The sequence below is a fragment of the Cryptomeria japonica genome, chromosome 7 (genome assembly GCF_030272615.1).
Source record: "Cryptomeria japonica chromosome 7, Sugi_1.0, whole genome shotgun sequence".
NCBI lineage: Eukaryota > Viridiplantae > Streptophyta > Pinopsida > Cupressales > Cupressaceae > Cryptomeria > Cryptomeria japonica.
This window is the reverse complement of record NC_081411.1, coordinates 676,095,789-676,115,637: the sequence shown is the minus strand read 5'-3', so window position 1 is coordinate 676,115,637 and position 19,849 is coordinate 676,095,789. Positions and strand designations below refer to the sequence as shown.

The 19,849-nt window shown below is 37.0% G+C and overlaps 1 protein-coding gene across 3 annotated transcripts in view; it reads right to left on the bottom strand.

Moving 5' to 3' along the window:
• The window catches only part of LOC131040385 (uncharacterized), an 82,620-nt gene extending 64,597 nt beyond the window's left edge, over positions 1–18,023 (bottom strand). For 2 of the 3 annotated variants that reach the window (XR_009358484.1, XR_009358485.1), the window contains exons 1-5: positions 17,498–18,023; positions 16,223–16,490; positions 15,716–15,799; positions 15,165–15,279; positions 14,657–14,740 (exon numbers count right to left, since the gene is read on the bottom strand). Coding sequence is in view for 1 of the 3 variants with exons in the window: in XM_059209094.1 (XP_059065077.1) it covers positions 14,657–14,740; positions 15,079–15,189 (195 nt within the window). In the remaining 2 variants the exon portion in view is untranslated. Of the gene's footprint in view, positions 1–14,656; positions 14,741–15,078; positions 15,280–15,715; positions 15,800–16,222; positions 16,491–17,497 lie in introns of all 3 variants that reach the window. The other variant, XM_059209094.1, reaches the window with a different exon arrangement.
• Positions 18,024–19,849: the final 1,826 nt, after the last annotated feature.

Below are 19,849 nucleotides of genomic sequence, written 5' to 3'. Positions count from 1 at the left end.
AGCTTGTGCTCATATTTTGTAATCCGAGAGAGGGATACCAACTTTTGAAAAGGTCAAGCAAAGAAAGGGTTTTGGTACAAAAGCCAGAAAGCTTGGGCTTATCAAAACCGTTCTTTTACTTCCTTACAAAGTTGTCTTATAGAAAAGACTAAATACTTATAGACTCAGACTGCGAAAAAACTTTCTATAAACCTAGACACACTTTCAAACTTGGAAATCTAACTCAAGATTCAAATGCCCTCCTCTTTGCCTTGGAGTTACCTTTATAGCATTTGAGAGTCGAACGAGGCTTACGGATTGAGGACATGTAGCATGAATCGGACGGACCGACTTGTGAGTGGACATCGCACTCACAAAGAGATAAGAATCCGTATGAACAGTTCCATGGTGGTGACAGCCACCTTGGATTCGGATAAACCTTATCTTTTATTTTTAGACAAACGTGTGGGACCCCTACACGTGAAGGGTTGCTTTACAGCCGAAAGCAAATACGGTATTGAATCTTTGATCACGAGATTTCAAACTCGTGCCTACTTTATCGATAGTGGGCTTACGGACCCTTGGACAGGTGGGTCAGTCCTTTGTCAATTGGTTTACATGGCCAACAATAGCCATGATGGATGACAGACTCATCCATTAGTCAGTGTTAGGCCAACCGTCTTCTGAGTCTTCCGACAGCTGGCTGTCCGAGAGAGAACCTGAAAGTGCGTTGTATTCGAGGGTTGGATCTGGACTGGTAGCAGAAGGAAAAGGAAACACATCATACCAAGCAAGAGTTTGGTAGATATGATGGCTCCAAATGGGACCTCTGGAAAGGCAATCATCCCTAAAGAATTGATGATAGACATAGATCCAGGTAGGGATGTTGTTGTGGACGATGTAGCTGATGCGATCGTTGAGAGGGAGAATGAGGTAGATCCCTTGAGGTCCGAACTCATCAATAAGTTGCCGATTCCAAATGGTGTTTTGAAGGGATCGGAACTTTAGGCGGAAGATCTGTCCATGCATATGTCCTCGTCGTGGATCAGACAGATTTTCTCCGAGTTGAATATTCTGTGGTGCTTCAAACAAGGTCCTGCACCAGATGAGTCCGTTTTCTATTAGTGGTATGTAGAAGGTATTAGCGAGAGATGGTACCTCATTGAAGTTAACCTCCCAAAGAAGGGGGTTATATTCTGTGGGATTGCAGTGAGTGCATCCCCAGTCAAGCTGGGCTGGATGAGGATCCGACCATCGTCCTTCTTGTATGATTGGCCAGTAGAAGTCGGCGACTTCATTGCTTTCATATGCGGCCTTACTGATTAAGTAATCACTTCGCAGGCGAGCTTTGATTTGAGACAAGGATAACTCACCTGAGAAAAGATTCTCATAGAAGCGCCCTCTAGTTCTGAGCGTCATTATATTCTCGTGAAAGGAAGTCTGCAAAGACATTTTTGCTTCCTTTCAAATGCTCAGTTTTATAGTCAAACTAAGTGAGATATTCAGCCCACCGGAGGAGCCGGTTCCTTGCAACTTTCTTTTTGGTTGTGGCATTCAAGAAAGATTGCAGATTGTTGAGATCAGAACGTACTAGAAATTGTTGGACATGAATGAATAGTTCAAACTGTTCAAAAGCTTTTACTACCGCCAGTATTTCTTTGTGAGTTGAGTGATATCATTGTTCTGATCCTTGAAAAGTACCGGACGCATATCGCACAGGAACCTCTTTTCCACTTGCGTCCTTTTCTTTGAGAACTGTGCCCCAACAAAATTCGGATGCGTCAGTCTCCACTATCTTTTCACCTTTTCCTGGTAGGTGAAGCGGCACGAGAGTCGCACATGTGTCCTTGATGCGCTGGATGTCATCATTATGTTGAGTGGTCCAAGCTGGAGGGTCTTTTCGGAGCAACCGATTAAGATTCCTTCATGCTTGGGCTATTGCGGGATAATGACCTGCAATATAATTTATTAGTCCCAAAAATCTTTTAAGATCCTTACGAGAGGTTACCTTGATGTTTTTGATGCATCGTAAGATATGCTCTTGCACTTGGATTTCACCACCTGGCAAGAGTCGTGTCCCGAGAAAAATAATTTCGGTTTGGAAAAAGTGGGACTTATTTGGATTGATGACCAGGCCATGTTCCAGGCATACTGTTTTAAGGACTTTTAGTGCCGAAAGGTGTTCAGCTGGGGTTTTGCTGAACAGAATGATATCATCAATGTACGGCACCATAATTTTGAAATAGGGTCGGAAAATCCGGTCCATATGCCCCTGGAAGATTGATGATGCGGTCTTGATGCCGAAAGGCAAGACTGTCCATTCATAGAGTCCTTGTGGGACCGAGAAAGCCGTCTTGTACTTGTCTTCTGACTGTATCTTGATTTGCCAGAAGCCTTTGGTGAGGTCGAACTTTGAGTAGAGGTTTGAACCTTGAATCAAACTCCAGATGAAATCTTTAGACGGTAAAGGATGCTGGTTAGACTCCAGAATCTTATTGAGTGGCTTGTAGTTAACTACTAGCCGCTTCTCCTTGAGCTCGTTCCCATTTTCATCCGTTTTTGGAACATACATTGCATGACAACAAAATGTGGACTTGGATTCCTGGATGAGGCCAAGTTGCAGGAGTTTCTTGATTTCTTTTGCACATTGGTTCTGTTCTTCCTTGTTCATGAGAAAATAATTAGCTTTGAAAACATGAACCAATTCTTTACCTGATTCATCTTTTTTGAGAGGAAGAGAGCACTAGAGATCTCGTTGTAATTTACTGAGATCTTTACTCATTACTTCCTGGGAGAATTTTTGCTGGATCTGTTGCAGTTCAGATTCGGCTTTTTCAATTTTCTTGTCGATCCAGCTTGTTCTGTCTTTCTTTTTCTGTTTCTGATAAGATTCAGGAACAGGAACAGAATTGCAGGTTGAAGAGCTGCAATCATACTTTATTAGTCTTTTGAAAGAATTGTTGTTAAGAACATCTTCGTTTGCTGCAAATGTATATGGTTCCCATATACGGATGCTGGCAGCGCCAATAGCCAGATCATGTTCTGGTAACTCTGTATGAACAAAAAGAAGTTGATGGGTTGTCCCATTGGGGAAAAGAATAGGTTCTCCTTGAGGTCGTTCCCATTTTCATCCATTTTTGGAACATACATTGCATGACAACAAAATGTGGACTTGGATTCCTGGATGAGGCCAAGTTGCAGGAGTTTCTTGATTTCTTCTGCACATTGGTTCTGTTTTTCCCTGTTCATGAGAAAATAATTAGCTTTGAAAACATGAACCAATTCTTTACCTGATTCATCTTTTTTGAGAGGAAGAGAGCACCAAAGATCTCGCTGTAATTTACTGAGATCTTTACTCATTACTTCCTAGGAGAATTCTTGCTAGATCTGTTGCAGTTCAGATTCGGCTTTTTCAATTTTCTTGTCGATCCAGCTTGTTCTATCTTTCTTTTTCTGTTTCTGATAAGATTCAGGAACAGGAACAGAATTGCAGGTTGAAGAGCTGCAATCATACTTTATTAGTCTTTTAAAAGAATTGTTGTTAAGAACAACTTCGTTTGCTGCAAATGTATATGGTTCCCATATACGCATGCTGGCAGCGCCAATAGCCAGATCATGTTCTGGTAACTCTGTATGAACAAAAAAAAGTTGATGGGTTGTCCCATTGGGGAAAAGAATAGGGGCCCAGCATTGCCAATGTGACATGCGAAAATTCCCCCCAAAGTTAATACCTTGTCTACTAGGTTCCCAATTGCCTTTGGGAAAGCACTACCATCTAGCTAAGTTAAGATTAGCTCAGGTATCTAACATGGTCATAAGCTTATACTTTTGAATACCGGAAAAAGAAACAGTTGGATAGATTGTTTGGGCCATGTGAGAACTTTTTCCTCTAAATAGTTCTTCATCATCTTCATCACTATCACTGTGAAGGAATCTCTGAAACTTTTGATCTGAGATTTTGTTCTGGATTTGCTCGAAGATGGCCTCTTCTTCTTTTATCATGCCTGAGTCTAGGTCAATGGTTTGACCAAAGCGAACTCCCTTTCTGCTGAGAGGAAAAGATTTATTCAGAACTTCTTGAGTGTGACTTGAAGACGGTTGTCCTTGATACAGGGTCCAGGTGAAATCTTCAAGAGCACTTTCTTGTTGTTTGGCTATTCTAACTTGATCTTCTCTTTCCTCGGCTTGAAGCCACGTTAATTCAATCTTGGCTTCTCCGATAACTTGTTCCAACTAATGCATTCGTGCATGAAGCCATTCGCGCTGGTTTGGAACATAGTTTTGAGTTGTTGATCGAAACTCGGACCTAGCTGTGTCCTGACTTGCGTGCCTTTCCTCTGCTTCAGCAGCAAGTTCTTGGATCCGTCATTGACGTCGAACTTCTCTGATTTCGATTTCATCGACTAGCCCATCGATGAATCTATTGAGCTTTGAAAGCTCCAATTCTCTTTGCTTTTGAACTACTATTCCATCGCTGAAACTTTGAATTTTTAAAAGCAGTTCCCGTCTTTCAGTTTGAGCTTCTTCAAGCTCTTGTTCTTTGGTTTTACCCAAAGTGGATCCCCTTGCCATGAGAACTGAGAAGACTACATCTGAAGGGTAAGGGTAGTCTTCGAGTTCTTCTTCCTCTTCTGATGCAGTTTCTTCTTCAGAGCTTTCTGAATGGAAGTGAAGACATTCATCATCTGCGTCGGAGGGAGTATCATAGAAGAATTTATCTTCTTCTTCTTTTATGCCCATCTCTAGAGCCATACTGGATTTTTTTATTCCTTTCTTAGATGTCTTCTGGGGGCATTTATTGGCATAATGAGGTCCTTTACAGATATAGCAGGTTGGGGAAAATCTTTTACCAACCTTTTTAGGAAAGCTATTGCGCTTTTTGAAGAATCCTCTGCGAGGCTTTGTTGCGCATGCTTCACATTTTTGAGAGGTTGTCCTTTTCTCGTTAAGTCTCTTCTTCTTTAGGCTCGTGCGTTGCTTGGTGCTGATTCGTTTTTCAGGAGGGTCACAGCCGAATCCTTTCTTGGGAATCAGGACCTTTAGGACACTTTCTCTGAGTATGGGCCGTACTTCTCTGAGAGCACGGACATCTTCATCTACCTGGAGAATATCTGCATTGAGTTTATCTATAAACTCAAACATTTCTATCATGGTCACAGCGGGCCATGCTTTGTTCTGTACACGGAGGGACTCACAAAATTTGTTATAATACAAATCCCCTACATGATGTATACTTTTAAGAAAAATGGTACCTAGTCTTTCAGACATTTGTGTACCAGAAGAATTGAAATTTACAAATTGTGCTTGAAAATATTTATGAAGATATTTTATTTCATAGCACTCAAGAGTCTCGAATTTCTTCAAAAATTTAGCTTCGAGAGTCGGAATGTTACCTACAAACTATCAACAAAGTTCTCCACCGACTGATGGCATACCGTTCTGGATGAGAGTTTGTTGCAGTTGTGCATCTAGACCCTTCCATACTGTGGCAACAAGTCCCGTCATGGAGTTGACCGCCATTTCGACGATCTCTTCTGGTGGAGTGTTAGGGAACTTGAGTTGCTGGTTATCAACCCAGCTCTGCATTGCTTCTATGGTACTTTTGTTTTTGACAGGGTCATAGGTATCCATGGTCGTCCAGGATGGTAGGAGAGTTCCTTGGCTCTTCATATTCGTGAGGTACGGATCAGGTCCTTGTTGGTTAGCTGAACCGCTTCCTTGGCCTTGAGTTTTAGCCATTGAGCTTGATTTTGGAATGAACTGGCCACGCTTTGAATCCCATTTCTGATTGGGATCAGGTTGAAAAAAGACTTGTTTTCGGACTTCCCGATCTAGTCTTTCTGCTGAAGTTTCTCCTAGTGGAAACCTTCTAGTGGTGGAAGCAGAGGTGCCTTCTGCAAATGGACTGTGAAGTATGTTATTGACTTTATTGACAACTTCCTACATCTGGGTGTTAGAATCAGTCCCTTGAATTTCCACATTAGCCATTCTTACATGTAGTTGATCTAAACCTACAGCATTTCTATCTGTTAGTTGTGTTATAGACCTAACATCATCATGGATGGCTATGGCTGCTTTAGCTACCTTTTGTGCTATTGTTTTAGCTTCTTCTGCAGCTAGTTGTGCCTTTTTGAGTTCAGTCTGGTGATGACCCCACCAGTTCTCGGCACGAGTAGTGAAGGCTCTGAATTCCTTCTTAAAATCTCCTATCTCATTTTTAAGATAGGTGTCATAATTATGTCGATCCTCTTTAAGCTGAGTGAGGATCTGTTCTTTCTGCTCCATTGTGGTTGCTTTGTGATATCTTACTTCATCACGAACTTCCATAGCAACTCTGAGAATTCTTAGATTAACCAGGGACTAGTGCCAAAGGCAGAGATTCGTCCAGCTCATCATTCTGGTTTTTGTTGTTGATTCAATGCCAACTTTGTTGACCTTTTGTGGCCAGGCCTGAATCCAATGTTGTCCTGCCTTGTCATATCTGACAAAGTCTGCAAATTTAGGCAGGGTTCCGAGTTTGTAGGATTGACCCCCCGGAATTACTAATTCATTTTCCTCATCTTCTCCTTTCAAGTGCTCAGGTTCTTCAAAATGGACTACACTGAGCATATTGCTAGTAAAGACATAGATGAAGTTTTTTAAACAATTTGGGCACTTGACAGGGCCCAAAGGATCTTCTACTAGGTTGGCATGTTTACAAGGAGTAACTGGCCATGCTGATTCTCCTAGAATAGATCTCTCTCCCAAAGTATATGCATATTGTGGTTCTGGATGGGAGTCAATTTGTCCTCGGAACTCAAACTGACAGTTTAAGCATCGGACTGTTCCGAAGTTATCAACAGATTGCACCTTGGGGTGCATGCATCTGGGTATACTGAAAACACTTTTGCAAGTAGGACATTTACCAGTGCCTGAGTAATGAAAAATAGTAGCTCCCATATGATCACACTGAGGTGTGGAATCTAGAGGGATTACTTCCCTTTTAATTTCCGGAGCTGCAAATCTTTGAGATGAGGAACTTGAACTGGGTTCCTCGACTGTATAAACATGGGAGGTTGAGGCAGTGGTCTTACCCGTTTTCGGGTCATGGACTGACTGGTCAACACCAAAGTGAAGAATAGTTTTATCCCCTATTTCTTCTACATGGGATATTTCAACTGGATATGGGTTAGATCGTGTAGTAAACAGATCCAATGCCCATTGATTGGGCAGCTTGATATCTTTCCAATGAATGGCTTGAGGGGCTGAGATTTTAGATCCTTGGCTATCTGTGTTCCAGGTAACACTATGGCCTGTTCCTATTTGTTTTCCATTAACAAGGGGTTTTTGTAGGAAGGGCATAGTTGTATTAAAGAGTCTATAATAGACCCGAAAGTGAACAACATGAGAGATAGCTTCTTTTTCCATCTGAAGGTAATCGGTTGCAAATTTGAAAGACAACTTTGTTCAGATGAGGATCTTTAAGCGAAACTGAAAAGTTCGGATAGCAATCAAACATGCATGATCCATGAGACAAACTTTTCATAACACCTCCTAGTAATGCATCACTAGTGCGCTTATGGCGATTATCTACTAATGGCAAGAATGCAACTACTGGCAAACTATCTCTATACTTTTTCTCTAATCCTATGCGGATAGCAGAGATGTGCATATACTGATAAGCAGATTTATTGCTTTTAGCCATTTCATGCAAGGGCTTTAATTCTTCATTTCCTAATAGCTGTATAGTTTCTGTATGCATACCCTTAACAGGTATTTGAATTTCAGCTACTTTACAGATACGCTTAGAGGTATATTTCTTAAACAAACTACTCTTAATATTAGGATATAAATCGGTAAAACTTAAAGCAGGTATAGTAAATCTACGCGTAGGATCTTTGGCAACTGCAACTTCCTCTGGAATGGTTGCAGAGACATCCTGCTGCACGATGTAATCTCCAAGTGAGATTTCAGAATCCCGAAATGCCGTGAAATCAGTAACGGCTTCCGTATCTTTTCCCACATCAGATCTTCTTCCTGCCATGTCGTACAGAGGGAGCTAATGGTATGCTGATCAGATGATTAAATGGCGTCCACACAGATAATGGCGTCCTTCTCTAGGAACTGGGTTGAAAAAAGGACTTACAACGGCTTTCTACCTAAAATTGCCTAAAAACCCACAAAGGCAGAGAATTTTATGGCTATTTGTGCTTTTATGGCTTAATTGATGAGCAACAAATCATTCAACCGAAATATGTGCAAAATAGCATTCAGAAGGAGACAAGAGAATTGAGACGAAAAAATAGTGACTGAATTTAGGCTTTAGGGTTTAGGGTATCCCTGTCCCGGATTACAAAATATGAGCACAAGCTCTGATACCAACTTTTGATAAGCCCAAGCTTTCTGGCTTTTGATTGAAACCAAGCATTGAGAAGCGTGTCGTTGGACGACAATTTCAAGTCCACCACCGAGACCAAAGACCAAAGAACACTCTGAATGCTGCAAGTCTATGCATTCTCAAAAAGATACACAACTAGATTTAATTCCAACTGATATTTTAAAATAGAGGGGACACAAGTCAATTATGTCCAACCACCGAATAGACCCAAATTGAATCCAAACAGTTGTAGGCAGTTGAGGGGAGTTGTTGGATGGATGAGTGAGAGTTTAATGGGCATGGGTTAAAGCTGCCAGCTTTTGGAAGGTAGATCAGGGCCCTTGGATGCAGTTAATCCTGGCCTCTGATCCATATTGTAAAATCTATAAAAGGTATGATGCCTCTCATTGTAAAGGGTTAGATAGTTAGAGTTTTGTAGTTAGACACTGTGCATGGTTAGTCTGAACCCAAACTATGCTTAGTTCAATTGCAGGTGTTCGTCTTAGGCTGTGCCAAAATTGGTTGCCTAAAACAAGTGTGAAAATCCTTCATCCCTTGGAGCTTGCACCCTTCTTGTCTAGTTGTGAGGGTGTCTCTAGCAAAACAAGAACTGGTTTATCGAAATCTGTCTCCCTGTTGCATCAACTATTATCATCCTTGTCCTTAGGCTTCCTGAACCGTTGAGCTATCCTGCAGTCAAGACCTGACAACCGAAACCTTGAGGTCGAGCTTGCACCCTTCTTGTCTAGTTGTGAGGGTGTCTCTAGCAAAACAAGAACTGGTTTATTGAAATCTGTCTCCCCGTTGCATCAACTATTATCATCCTTGTCCTTAGGCATCCTGAACCGTTGAGCTATCCTGCAGTCAAGACCTGACAACCGAAACCTTGAGGTCATCCCCATTGATCAAATTGAAACACCATTAGGGATTTCCTTATCTCAAGAGAGGATAGGATACTTAGCATTCTATTTTGTGTTGGCCGAATGAAGTCGTAGTTCCACGATTTTAGCCACGTCAACAATACCACAGAACCTCATAAGGATTAGGATCAAGTCCTACTTTGATAGGTAATGACTATATCAAGTGACTCTCTAGCAACATTATCAAATAGAAGAATCGAGTTAAATAGAAGAATAATCCAGTTTATCTTATCTTATCTTATCTTGTGTTCATGAATGCAAGTGTGATAATGATGGGAACCACTTTTTGTAAGGTTTCATGGATCAACTTATGATATGAAGGTGAAGTTTGAATCAAATCCCAAAGGGAAATCTTAGCTAAGATATCATGGAGTTTCTCAACAAGATTAGGTTCCTTGTCAACCTTTTGCTTAAGATGAGGGGGGAAGGAAAAGAAGTGAGAAGAACATTGGGATCTTGCTTCTTGTTTCTAGTGTTATTTGTGTGAGGCACTCAGACCATACTTTTGTGCTAGTTGCCTTTCCATATTACTTGTTTCAAATATGTATTTTGCAACTCTTAAGAAACAGCCAAGGAGGTCTTTTTGGTTTGTTAGCATTAATCATAGGTTGGTGTTGAGGTTGACTAGCATGTTGAAGAAATTTAGGCTTCTCATAACTAAAAACATGAATAGTATTGACTTGATTAAGCTCTTTATTCTCCAAGGATTCATCTCTAGAGTCAACAAGGAAAGTACTAATGATTTCATCATCTTGCTCCAAGGTATCTTCATTTTTAGAAGGGAAGTTACTAAGTTGAATGGAAGGTAATGCACCACTAGAAGTAGGTATGATATCATTCTCTTGCACCAAGTTATCTTCATGAGGGAAGGAATTTTTAGAAGGATCAACATCATCCTTCAAATCTTCCTCCTTAAGAGGGAGATAGTGGATATAAATGTTAATAAGCACCAAAATGTCATCATTTTGTCATTTTGTGGAGAAGATATTGGGGAGAGGGACTAACATGAAACATCTACAAAATCATGTGTCACAAGTTGCAAAGAACTCCCTAGGTCATATGTTTTAAAACATCTTTCAAAACTTTTAAGAAAGAAAATGTAAATCATAGGACATCTTTCAAAACCTTTTAGAAAGTGACTAAGAAATATGCTTGAAACATTTTTTAAGTATTATTTAACTGCATAGGAGATATGTTTGCAAATACAAATCCATTGAATGCATACCACCCAACCCAAATGAAAAATAGAAAAGAGTATAAGATATGTTTGCAAATACAAATCCATTGAATGCATACCACCCAACCCAAATGAAATATAGAAAAAAGAGTATAAGATATGTTTGCAAATACAAATCCATTGAATGCATACCACCCAACCAAAATGAAAAATAGAAAATAGTATAAGATATGTCAGGTTCACCAAAATGTAATGGAAGAAAATAGGGATTCACAAGTTTAGCTATGTAAACTAAGAAATAGACCTATTTCACACACACATTACATTAAAAGGAGAATGAACCCAATAGATTCAACCTCAATTCTATTGGAAAAAGGATTGAATGTAAAATGAAATCAAACTCATAATATTGAATTAAATATTATAATGCATAGAGGGATGAGAAATACTAAAATGAGTGCTACTAGGAGAGTGTGAAATTGCACACCTTGATTAAAGGTGCCAAATGCATAACAATGATGAAGTTTTTGCAAGATGTGAAAGCAATCAACTTTACTTTGAAAACTAACTTGAGGTTCATTTAGGAGGATGCCACCAATTATGTACTAATCATGAAAAAGGCAGAGGGATACTTGGTCTCCCTTTGTTGTTAAATTTGGGATTTCTGAATGTAATAGAGCACTTTGGGTCATCATAGAGAAAGAACAAAGGAAATTTGGTCTTTGTTTCATATATTCCCCGAATGATCACTTGAGAGAATTGATCTTTGGAAATGGATGTGTGGTATTTAGACATTCCTTGGATCATTGGAGGAAACTTTAATATGGTAGAAAGTCAAGAAGACAAGGTAGGAGGTAATAAGATGGAATGGAAGGGGAATGAGAAATTCTTCTAGTCAAAAATGAAGAATAAGATAACCTTCATCCCCTTGAATATTGTAACAAAGATAACCACCACATTTGGTTTACATGGTGCAAAAGTCAACAAGGCTTCAAAAGGATCTACTGTCCCTTGGACAAACTTTCTATGGGTGCATTACACCAAACTATCTTTCAAATTATTAAAAAAAGGAGAGCTCTAAATTCGAGAAAAAGTGAAAATAATCTACAAGGCTGAAACTAGAAAAAATTCTTCAATTTGATTATAAATTGAAAGGCGCCTTTAAGAAAGGAAAATAGTAGGTTTAGGAGTTAGGGCCAGATTGAATTGGGGGTGATGTCAATGGATCCCTTTCTAACCCATTACCTCTAGATGGGCCTATTACACAGGGGCCCACTTGCAACCTGTCTAAACTACCTCATCAATAAATAAACTTAAATCTTTAAGTGAAGCTTCTAGAGCTAGAATATATAAAGCCAAGACTAATATGCTAAGCTAGAATAGTGATCCTCTTGATTAGTTGAAAAAATTTGAATTCCAATGGGGGTTAACCTAATTGTTAGATACCTTTGTATTCCATTCTCTACTAATCACTACTTAAAGGAGATGTGGGAATGGATTAAGACCAAGATTGAAAAGAAACCTTGTGAATAGAATAATCAATTCCTCACTTTAGCTAGTAGGCTTCAAATTTGTCAAAAAAATCTTGTCTTCCTACAATTTATACTGCTCATGGCATTGTTCTTGTTAGCAAGTGAATTTGTAAGGACCTAACTAGACAAGAATCTTGGAAAGTGCTTATTAGGATCTAATGTCCTCAAAAGCATTTGGAAAATGTGGAGATTTCATATGTACTAATTTGGGTGTTTTAATTCTTGAGAGGTCCATATGGTGGAACCTTGAAGTAAAGAGAAACCCCTTGCACAAAGCCTGGCACTTAAAAGGTGTAAGATGCTTCAAAGACATTATAAGTAAAGAGAAACCCCTTGCACAAAGCTTGGCACTTAAAAGGTGTAAGATGCTTCAAAGACATTATTTTCAATAATCACCTTAAATCATGGCATGAGTTAAGTTACACATATAAGTTACCTCCAACTCATTGGAGGACATTCACTATCCTTAGAGAGGCTTGCAAGATTATCCCTTCCCCTATTTTTTCTAACAATGATGACTTTCTTGATAGCATTTCATGGTTAGATAGAACTAAAGTGAACAACCTTTCTCCTTATATCATTTAGGATCCCTTAGTACCTCCCATGAACCTCCCAACTCTATAAATCATTGCCCTGATAAGATTTGGTCCAAAACATTCAAAATACTTTACTATTTACTATTCAAAAACTTCCAATTTCATGAACCCAAGAGTGCATGTTTCAAATGACTATTTACTATTCAAAACCTTCCAATTTCTATATCTTCTAAAAGTTGAATCAGACTTATTTTGTTGATGTTCTTTTGTGATCTGGTTGGGTGAGGTGATAAAGGGGTGATTAATTTGCAAGAAATTATCATGGGGCATATTAATGGTTTAAATCAATGTTTTAATTTATTTTGGCTTATATTGACTATTAATATATTATTGAATGTTAATTTGACTTTTGGTGAATAGATAAAACAAGCAAAATATTTAAAATAAAATCTTTTAATATAGATTTGGTGCACAATCGTGGATTAAGCCACTATCGTAGTCACCATTTTTCTTTACTCCAATAATATGCTATGATCTATATTTATATTAACTAAAATATCATCTAATTGACACCAAAGAAATTAGACAAATCGAACAGTCTCGCATTGCCCGATGTTTGTGGCATTCCCCCATGTTATGATGCAACATGACTTTGATGAAATGTTGTCGATTCTATGTCTGGATATAAAATTTTGACTTAATTATTTTAGTTCTTTTCCTATTATAATCTTTCTGAGCAGTTGCAGCCTTGTAATCAGAGATTGATAGCCTGTGGCAGACCTGCACATGGTCTCTTGTCGCCTTGCTGCTCTTGTCAAGGATAAAGGTGCATATTGTGTATGTTGAGAAGCAGCACATTCTGATTTCTGCACAATCTTGGACAGGTAAGTGAACAAGAATTGTATAATTCTGACTTTGTGCGTCAAGAATTACTGCTGTGTATATATGTACTGCTGCAACTTCATTACCCGATTACTAAATGTAATTCTGAGCATTTGGAATCTGCTGGGGAGGTCAGCAAATAATATTTTTTGCTATTGCATATCACTTTGATTAATAAAGAATCTAGTCCCTTTCAAGTTGCCATGTTATTTGCTGTTCAATCATTATTTACATTCTTGTTAAAAGAACTCTGAGTATATCTCAGAACATTTCCTTGCACTTGCAAACTAAAACAATACATTCAAGATAGCATGCAAATTATTTGACGAAATGAGCATCAGCTAATTAGTTTGAAAGTGCAAAAAATTTAGTGCAGAACAGGGTAGGACACTACAGACTTCAAGATGATAAGGTAAAGACAACCCCAAACAGGTTTCCAAAAAGGTTTCACACACAAAGGACAGTGTTACAAAGAATTCAACTTGATATCACACTCAATTTCCCTAAGATTTGACTTTTGGTTCATGGCTAAGACAACCAAACTGTTTCACATAAAAAAATTTAAATAGATTCGGTGCACGATGGTCTCCAAACCTATGCTATGATCTATATTTATATTAACTAAGATATGATCTAAATGATATCAATCAACATAGACACCAGTGAAATTAGACAAATCAATCTCACACTCCCCAGTGCAGTGATGCGAAATGACTCTAATTCACTGGATGATAACTCTCAAGCTAGACAACTCAATGTTTTAGGTGTGAATATTAAAATTCTCATGAAATGCACAGCAAAATAAGCCCACCTTGTTTTAATCATTAATGTCAAACTTCAATAATCCTGGCAGTTTTTTTCAAAATAAAACAATGATAACCACCTAATATATTTTCAAAACTTTCCAGACATCTCAATACTAGAAATTGGGATTTAATTTTCTATTCTATGAAACCTACTAATCTGAATCCCAAGGAAAATCATATCCCTGTATCCCATTTGAAATATTAAAGAAATTGAGTAAATCCAACAAACCTACCAGTGCTCCCAAAACAAGGAATCCAAAAAAAAATTAAAACCCGAACCAAAATTACTGAATTCCAATGGTAAGCAAATTTTACTACTCGTAAATTACATAACCAATAGAGCTCAGTGAGCTAATACTTTGACCTTACTAGTGTATATGATTTGCAGGCTCTGTACAATATTTGAAAGTCAATAACCAATACAATGCTACACTAAAATACTGCGGAGCAGGGCATCTATGGACATACCAGAAGCCCAATAGGGCATTGCACCTGTATGTCCCATGTGCGAAGTAGAAATCCAGCGAACCCCAATAAGCTTGTATGCCAAGTCTAAAAAAACATCCATGCCATAGTTTTTCATCAATAGAATTCCATAACTGACATTTAGTTAAAATATATATTATAATACGCATTTAGGCTTTCTAATTTCATTATATCAAATAAATGTTCTTTAATCATAGAATAATTTTAAGTAATGACTTTTGGAACAATATTTTGTCATTCATGTTTTCAACCTACAAAATACTTTCATGGACAACAAAGCATGGAACATGGGGAATCTACAATCATTTTATTTTCATATATCAAAATATACACATTGAATTTTCATAATTCAAATGTAGAACTTAAATGAAACAGAATATCTCAACAATGTCATATCTGCTCACCCAGCCAAAATCATCCTTCCTATTATTAATCAATTCATACAGAAGTAACAGTGAAGCTGATGTGGGAAGCTGCTTGTGCTGATTACCAGATAATGAAAACCAAGCTGCCATACGACGAGTTGAACAGAACCTCTCTATAGGATCTGTGCTTGATAGAAAATCCAAATGGATTAGCTATGCAGGTGAAGATCAACTCATTTCCTGAGAACACAGAGAATTCAAACACTGGGTTAGCTGTTTTGAAAATATGTTTTGAAAAAAAATTAAAACCCGAACCAAAATTACTGAATTCCAATGGTAAACAAATTTTACTACTCGTAAATTACATAACCAATAGAGCTCAGTGAGCTAATACTTTGACCTTACTAGTGTATATGATTTGCAGGCTCTGTACAATATGTTTTAGCTGTTTTGAAAATATGTTTTGAAAAAAAATTAAAACCCGAACCAAAATTACTGAATTCCAATGGTAAACAAATTTTACTACTCGTAAATTACATAACCAATAGAGCTCAGTGAGCTAATACTTTGACCTTACTAGTGTATATGATTTGCAGGCTCTGTACAATATTTGAAAGTCAATAAACAATACAATGCTACACTAAAAAACTGCGGAGCAGGGCATCTATGGACATACCAGAAGCCCAATAGGGCATTGCACCTGTATGTCCCATGTGCGAAGTAGAAATCCAGCGAACCCAAATAAGCTTGTATGCCAAGTCTAAAAAAACATCCATGCCATAGTTTTTCATCAATAGAATTCCATAACTGACATTTAGTTAAAATATATATTATAATACACATTTAGGCTTTCTAATTTCATTATATCAAATAAATGTTCTTTAATCACAGAATAATTTTAAGTAATGACTTTTGGAACAATATTTTGTCATTCATGTTTTCAACCTACAAAATACTTTCATGGACAACAAAGCATGGAACATGGGGAATCTATAATCATTTTATTTTCATATATCAAAATATACACATTGAATTTTCATAATTCAAATGTAGAACTTAAATGAAACAGAATATCTCAACAATGTCATATCTGCTCACCCAGCCAAATCATCCTTCCTATTATTAATCAATTCATACAGAAGTAACAGTGAAGCTGATGTGGGAAGCTGCTTGTGCTGATTACCAGATAATGAAAACCAAGCTGCCATACGAGGAGTTGAACAGAACCTCTCCATAGGATCTGTGCTTGATAGAAAATCCAAATGGATTAGCTATGCAGGTGAAGATCAACTCATTTCCTGAGAACACAGAGAATTCAAACACTGGGTTAGCTGTTTTGAAAATATGTTTTCCTTCTAGAGCAGCTACTTTTGATCTAGGAAGCAGGTCATAAGAAACTTCCCATCTCTTCATCGGTTATATGAACTCTTGGCAGGCCCTGCATCTCATGCCTGCATTGGAACTCACTTCATCAGTCCTTTACTCTTGAGCCAAAAGGATCTGAGCGAAAATAAACCAAAATTCCCAAGAAATCAAAACACAGTGTAGTAACTGAAAGATTAAGAGAAAAATAGCCATCCAAACCTGAAGTGTTTTATCTACAAATCTATATTCCAAAGGGTCAAAAATAACAAATGGGTATTAGGTGAAAATGTATTAATTACATTAAAGCATTAAATTATCTCCAAAATCAAACATGTCCACCACTGTCGTCATAATGCAAGCAACAACAAAAACTTCAAGGATAATAATACTAAGGGTAAATATACTAAGGCTGTATAAAAATTATTTAATTGTTTTAAGTGAATATTATTCTGTCAGATAGTATAGTTGGAAATGCTCCGGCAGATCTGTATGCAAAGGAATGTGGAACCCTCTGCTTAGCGTGTGAACTGTTTCACAGAATTCCTCAAAAGGAATGTTGAACCATAGACACTGCGTGTGAACTGTTTGACAGAATTCCTCGAAGAAATGTGGTTCCATGGTGTGACATGATCTCTAAATGCACAAAATGGACCTGTGGAAAGACCAATTACAGGTGATCTGTATTACTCTGGTAATGGAGGTTGTTTCACCATTTCCTCCACCTGATAGGATTGAGATTGAATGCATTCAGATGGAGGGTGAAAATGTAGTAAGGACGAAGGAAACGAATATGTGTTGGGTTTCCTTACATACCATAATAATGAGGAGTAGATTCATTTTCTAGCAAACCAAAAGGTCGACCATCGTCAACTGATATTGTTCCTTCAAAGGAGCTTTGGCCTGTAACTAGGAAAATCTCAGATTCTACATATAACGAAATTAAGGATGAACATGGTGTGAGTAGTGAGAAAAGGTGAGTAACAACAGGATGAGGAAGTTGCTATTAAGAGGATGAAAACTACTGAGACTAAATAATTTTAATCCACAATGAAAATTCCTGACAAACTTTATGGCGCCAACAAACAATAATTACCCGGAAGAAGATTTTGCCCTCAGTCGCTATGCGTCTTCCTCTCCTCGGTCTTTCCTCTGCTCTGCCACAAAAATGTAACACCAAAAAAAAAGACAAACAGACCAGCGTGCACGCTGTACAAAAGACAAATGAAAAAACAAAACGAACCAAGCACATGAAAATTGAACAAAACAGAGAGAAAGAAAAAGAACATTGAAAAGAGACAATCACAAAATAGAACATTGACAGAGAGACAAACACAGAACAGAACATCGACAGAGAGGGAGAATGAGAGAAAGAATGAATGTCTGTAACCGAATGAAACTGAACTGTTTATTTTATCCTAATTTCAGATGCTTTTTTGTGGGGGTCTCTATCAACATTATTTGAATTTTTTTTCCCGTTATCATTCTCTCAACGGCTAATCTTTTCTTGGAGATCTTTATTTCGCCGGCGGGCTTCCAGCTAAGGGCTCTAGCACGATTATCCCTGTAATGGCCTACCCAAATGCTCTCGATGGTTGTTTTTTGGGTCACCATGGGCATTCCCATTTTGTTTGATTTCTCTTATCTATTATTTGATTTTGTTTGATTCTCAAATTATGTAGAATTATTTATTTATTTTAATATTTTGGATTATTTATTATATATAATTTAAAATTATATATTAGTATATTTATTTTTGTAAATCATATAAAAATAATATCTATTTAAATCAAATGACTCAACAAAATTATTGGATCTAAAGAGGACCAAAAGATAATCTAGAACATATGATTATGAAGTCACTTAATCACCTCTACCAAATAACTTAGTAATGATTAAACAATGTTACGTCACGAAGAATCTCACAACCCCATGAGTTGTGACACGGCTAATGAAGATTCTCGTAAGCCTAGCTACTACAATAACTTTGATAACCAACTCATTTGCTACGTAATTGTAATTATTTTTCAAACATTCTATATAAGAGTTGTTTTGACTTTTTAAAAATAAAAAAAAAGATTCTACCACTATACAAACAATATATATAACCTTTTTAATTCCTGTGTTTTATAGTTAATGAAACTCATTGTAATGTAATTTTTTAAAAGTTTGAAATAACACAAATACAAAGTGGGTCTCGACAAAGAGGGAGAATGAGAGAAAGAATGAATGTCTCTAACCGAATGAAACTGAATTGTTTATTTTATCGTAATTTCAAATGCTTTTTCTTTTTGTGGGGGGGGGGGGGGGGGCGTCTCTATCAACATTATTTGAATTTTTTTTCCCGTTATCATTCTCTCAATGGCTAATCTTTTTTTGGAGATCTTTATGTCGCCGATCGCTTCCAGCTAAGGGCTCTAGCATGATTATCCCTGTAATTGCCCACCCAAATGCTCTCGATGGATGTTTTTTGGGTCACCATGGGCATTCCCATTTTGTTTGATTTCTCTTACCTATTATTTGATTTTGTTTGATTCTCAAATTATGTATTTTTATTTTATTTTTATTTTTTTTAGATTATTTATTTTATATTATTTTAAATTATATATTAGTATATTTATTTTTTTAAATCATTTAAAAATAATATCTATTTAAATCAAATGACTCAACAAAATTATTGGATCTAAAGAGGACCAAAAGATAATCTAGAACATATGAATATGAAGTCACTTAATCACCTCTACCAAATAAATTGACACACTATACAATCTAGTACTAATTAAGCAATGTTACTTCACGAAGAATCTCACAATCCCATGAGTTGTGACATGGATAATGAAGATTCCCGTAAGCCTAGCTACTTCAATAACTTTGATAACCAACTCATTTGCTAATTAATTGTAATTATTTTTCAAACATTCTATATAAGAGTTGTTTTGACTTTTTAAAAATTAAAAAAAAAAGATTTTAACACTATACAATCAATATATATAACCTTTTTAATTCTTTTGTTTTATAGTTCATGAAACTCATTGTAATGTAATTTTTTAAAAGTTTGAAACAACACAAATATAAAGTGGGTCTCAAAAAAAAAATTAAAAATTGTTCTAATATTCAAATTACACCCATTGTTTCTAATGTCTTTGTTAGATAAAATTATTTTGCTAAGAGTTAGAGTTGTAGCATCTACTCCATCTCACGTGACTTTACACAAAATTAATAGTAGGAACCGATTTCTTTCCTTTCAAATGCCATTCAATACTACTTATGCCCATCACTCAACTTGGCAGGACCTATCATGTTATATTCTTTTGTTTTATAGTTCATGAAACTCATTGTAATGTAATTTTTTAAAAGTTTGAAATAACACAAATATAAAGTGGGTCTCAAAAAAAAAATTAAAAATTGTTCTAATATTCAAATTACACCCATTGTTTCTAATGTCTTT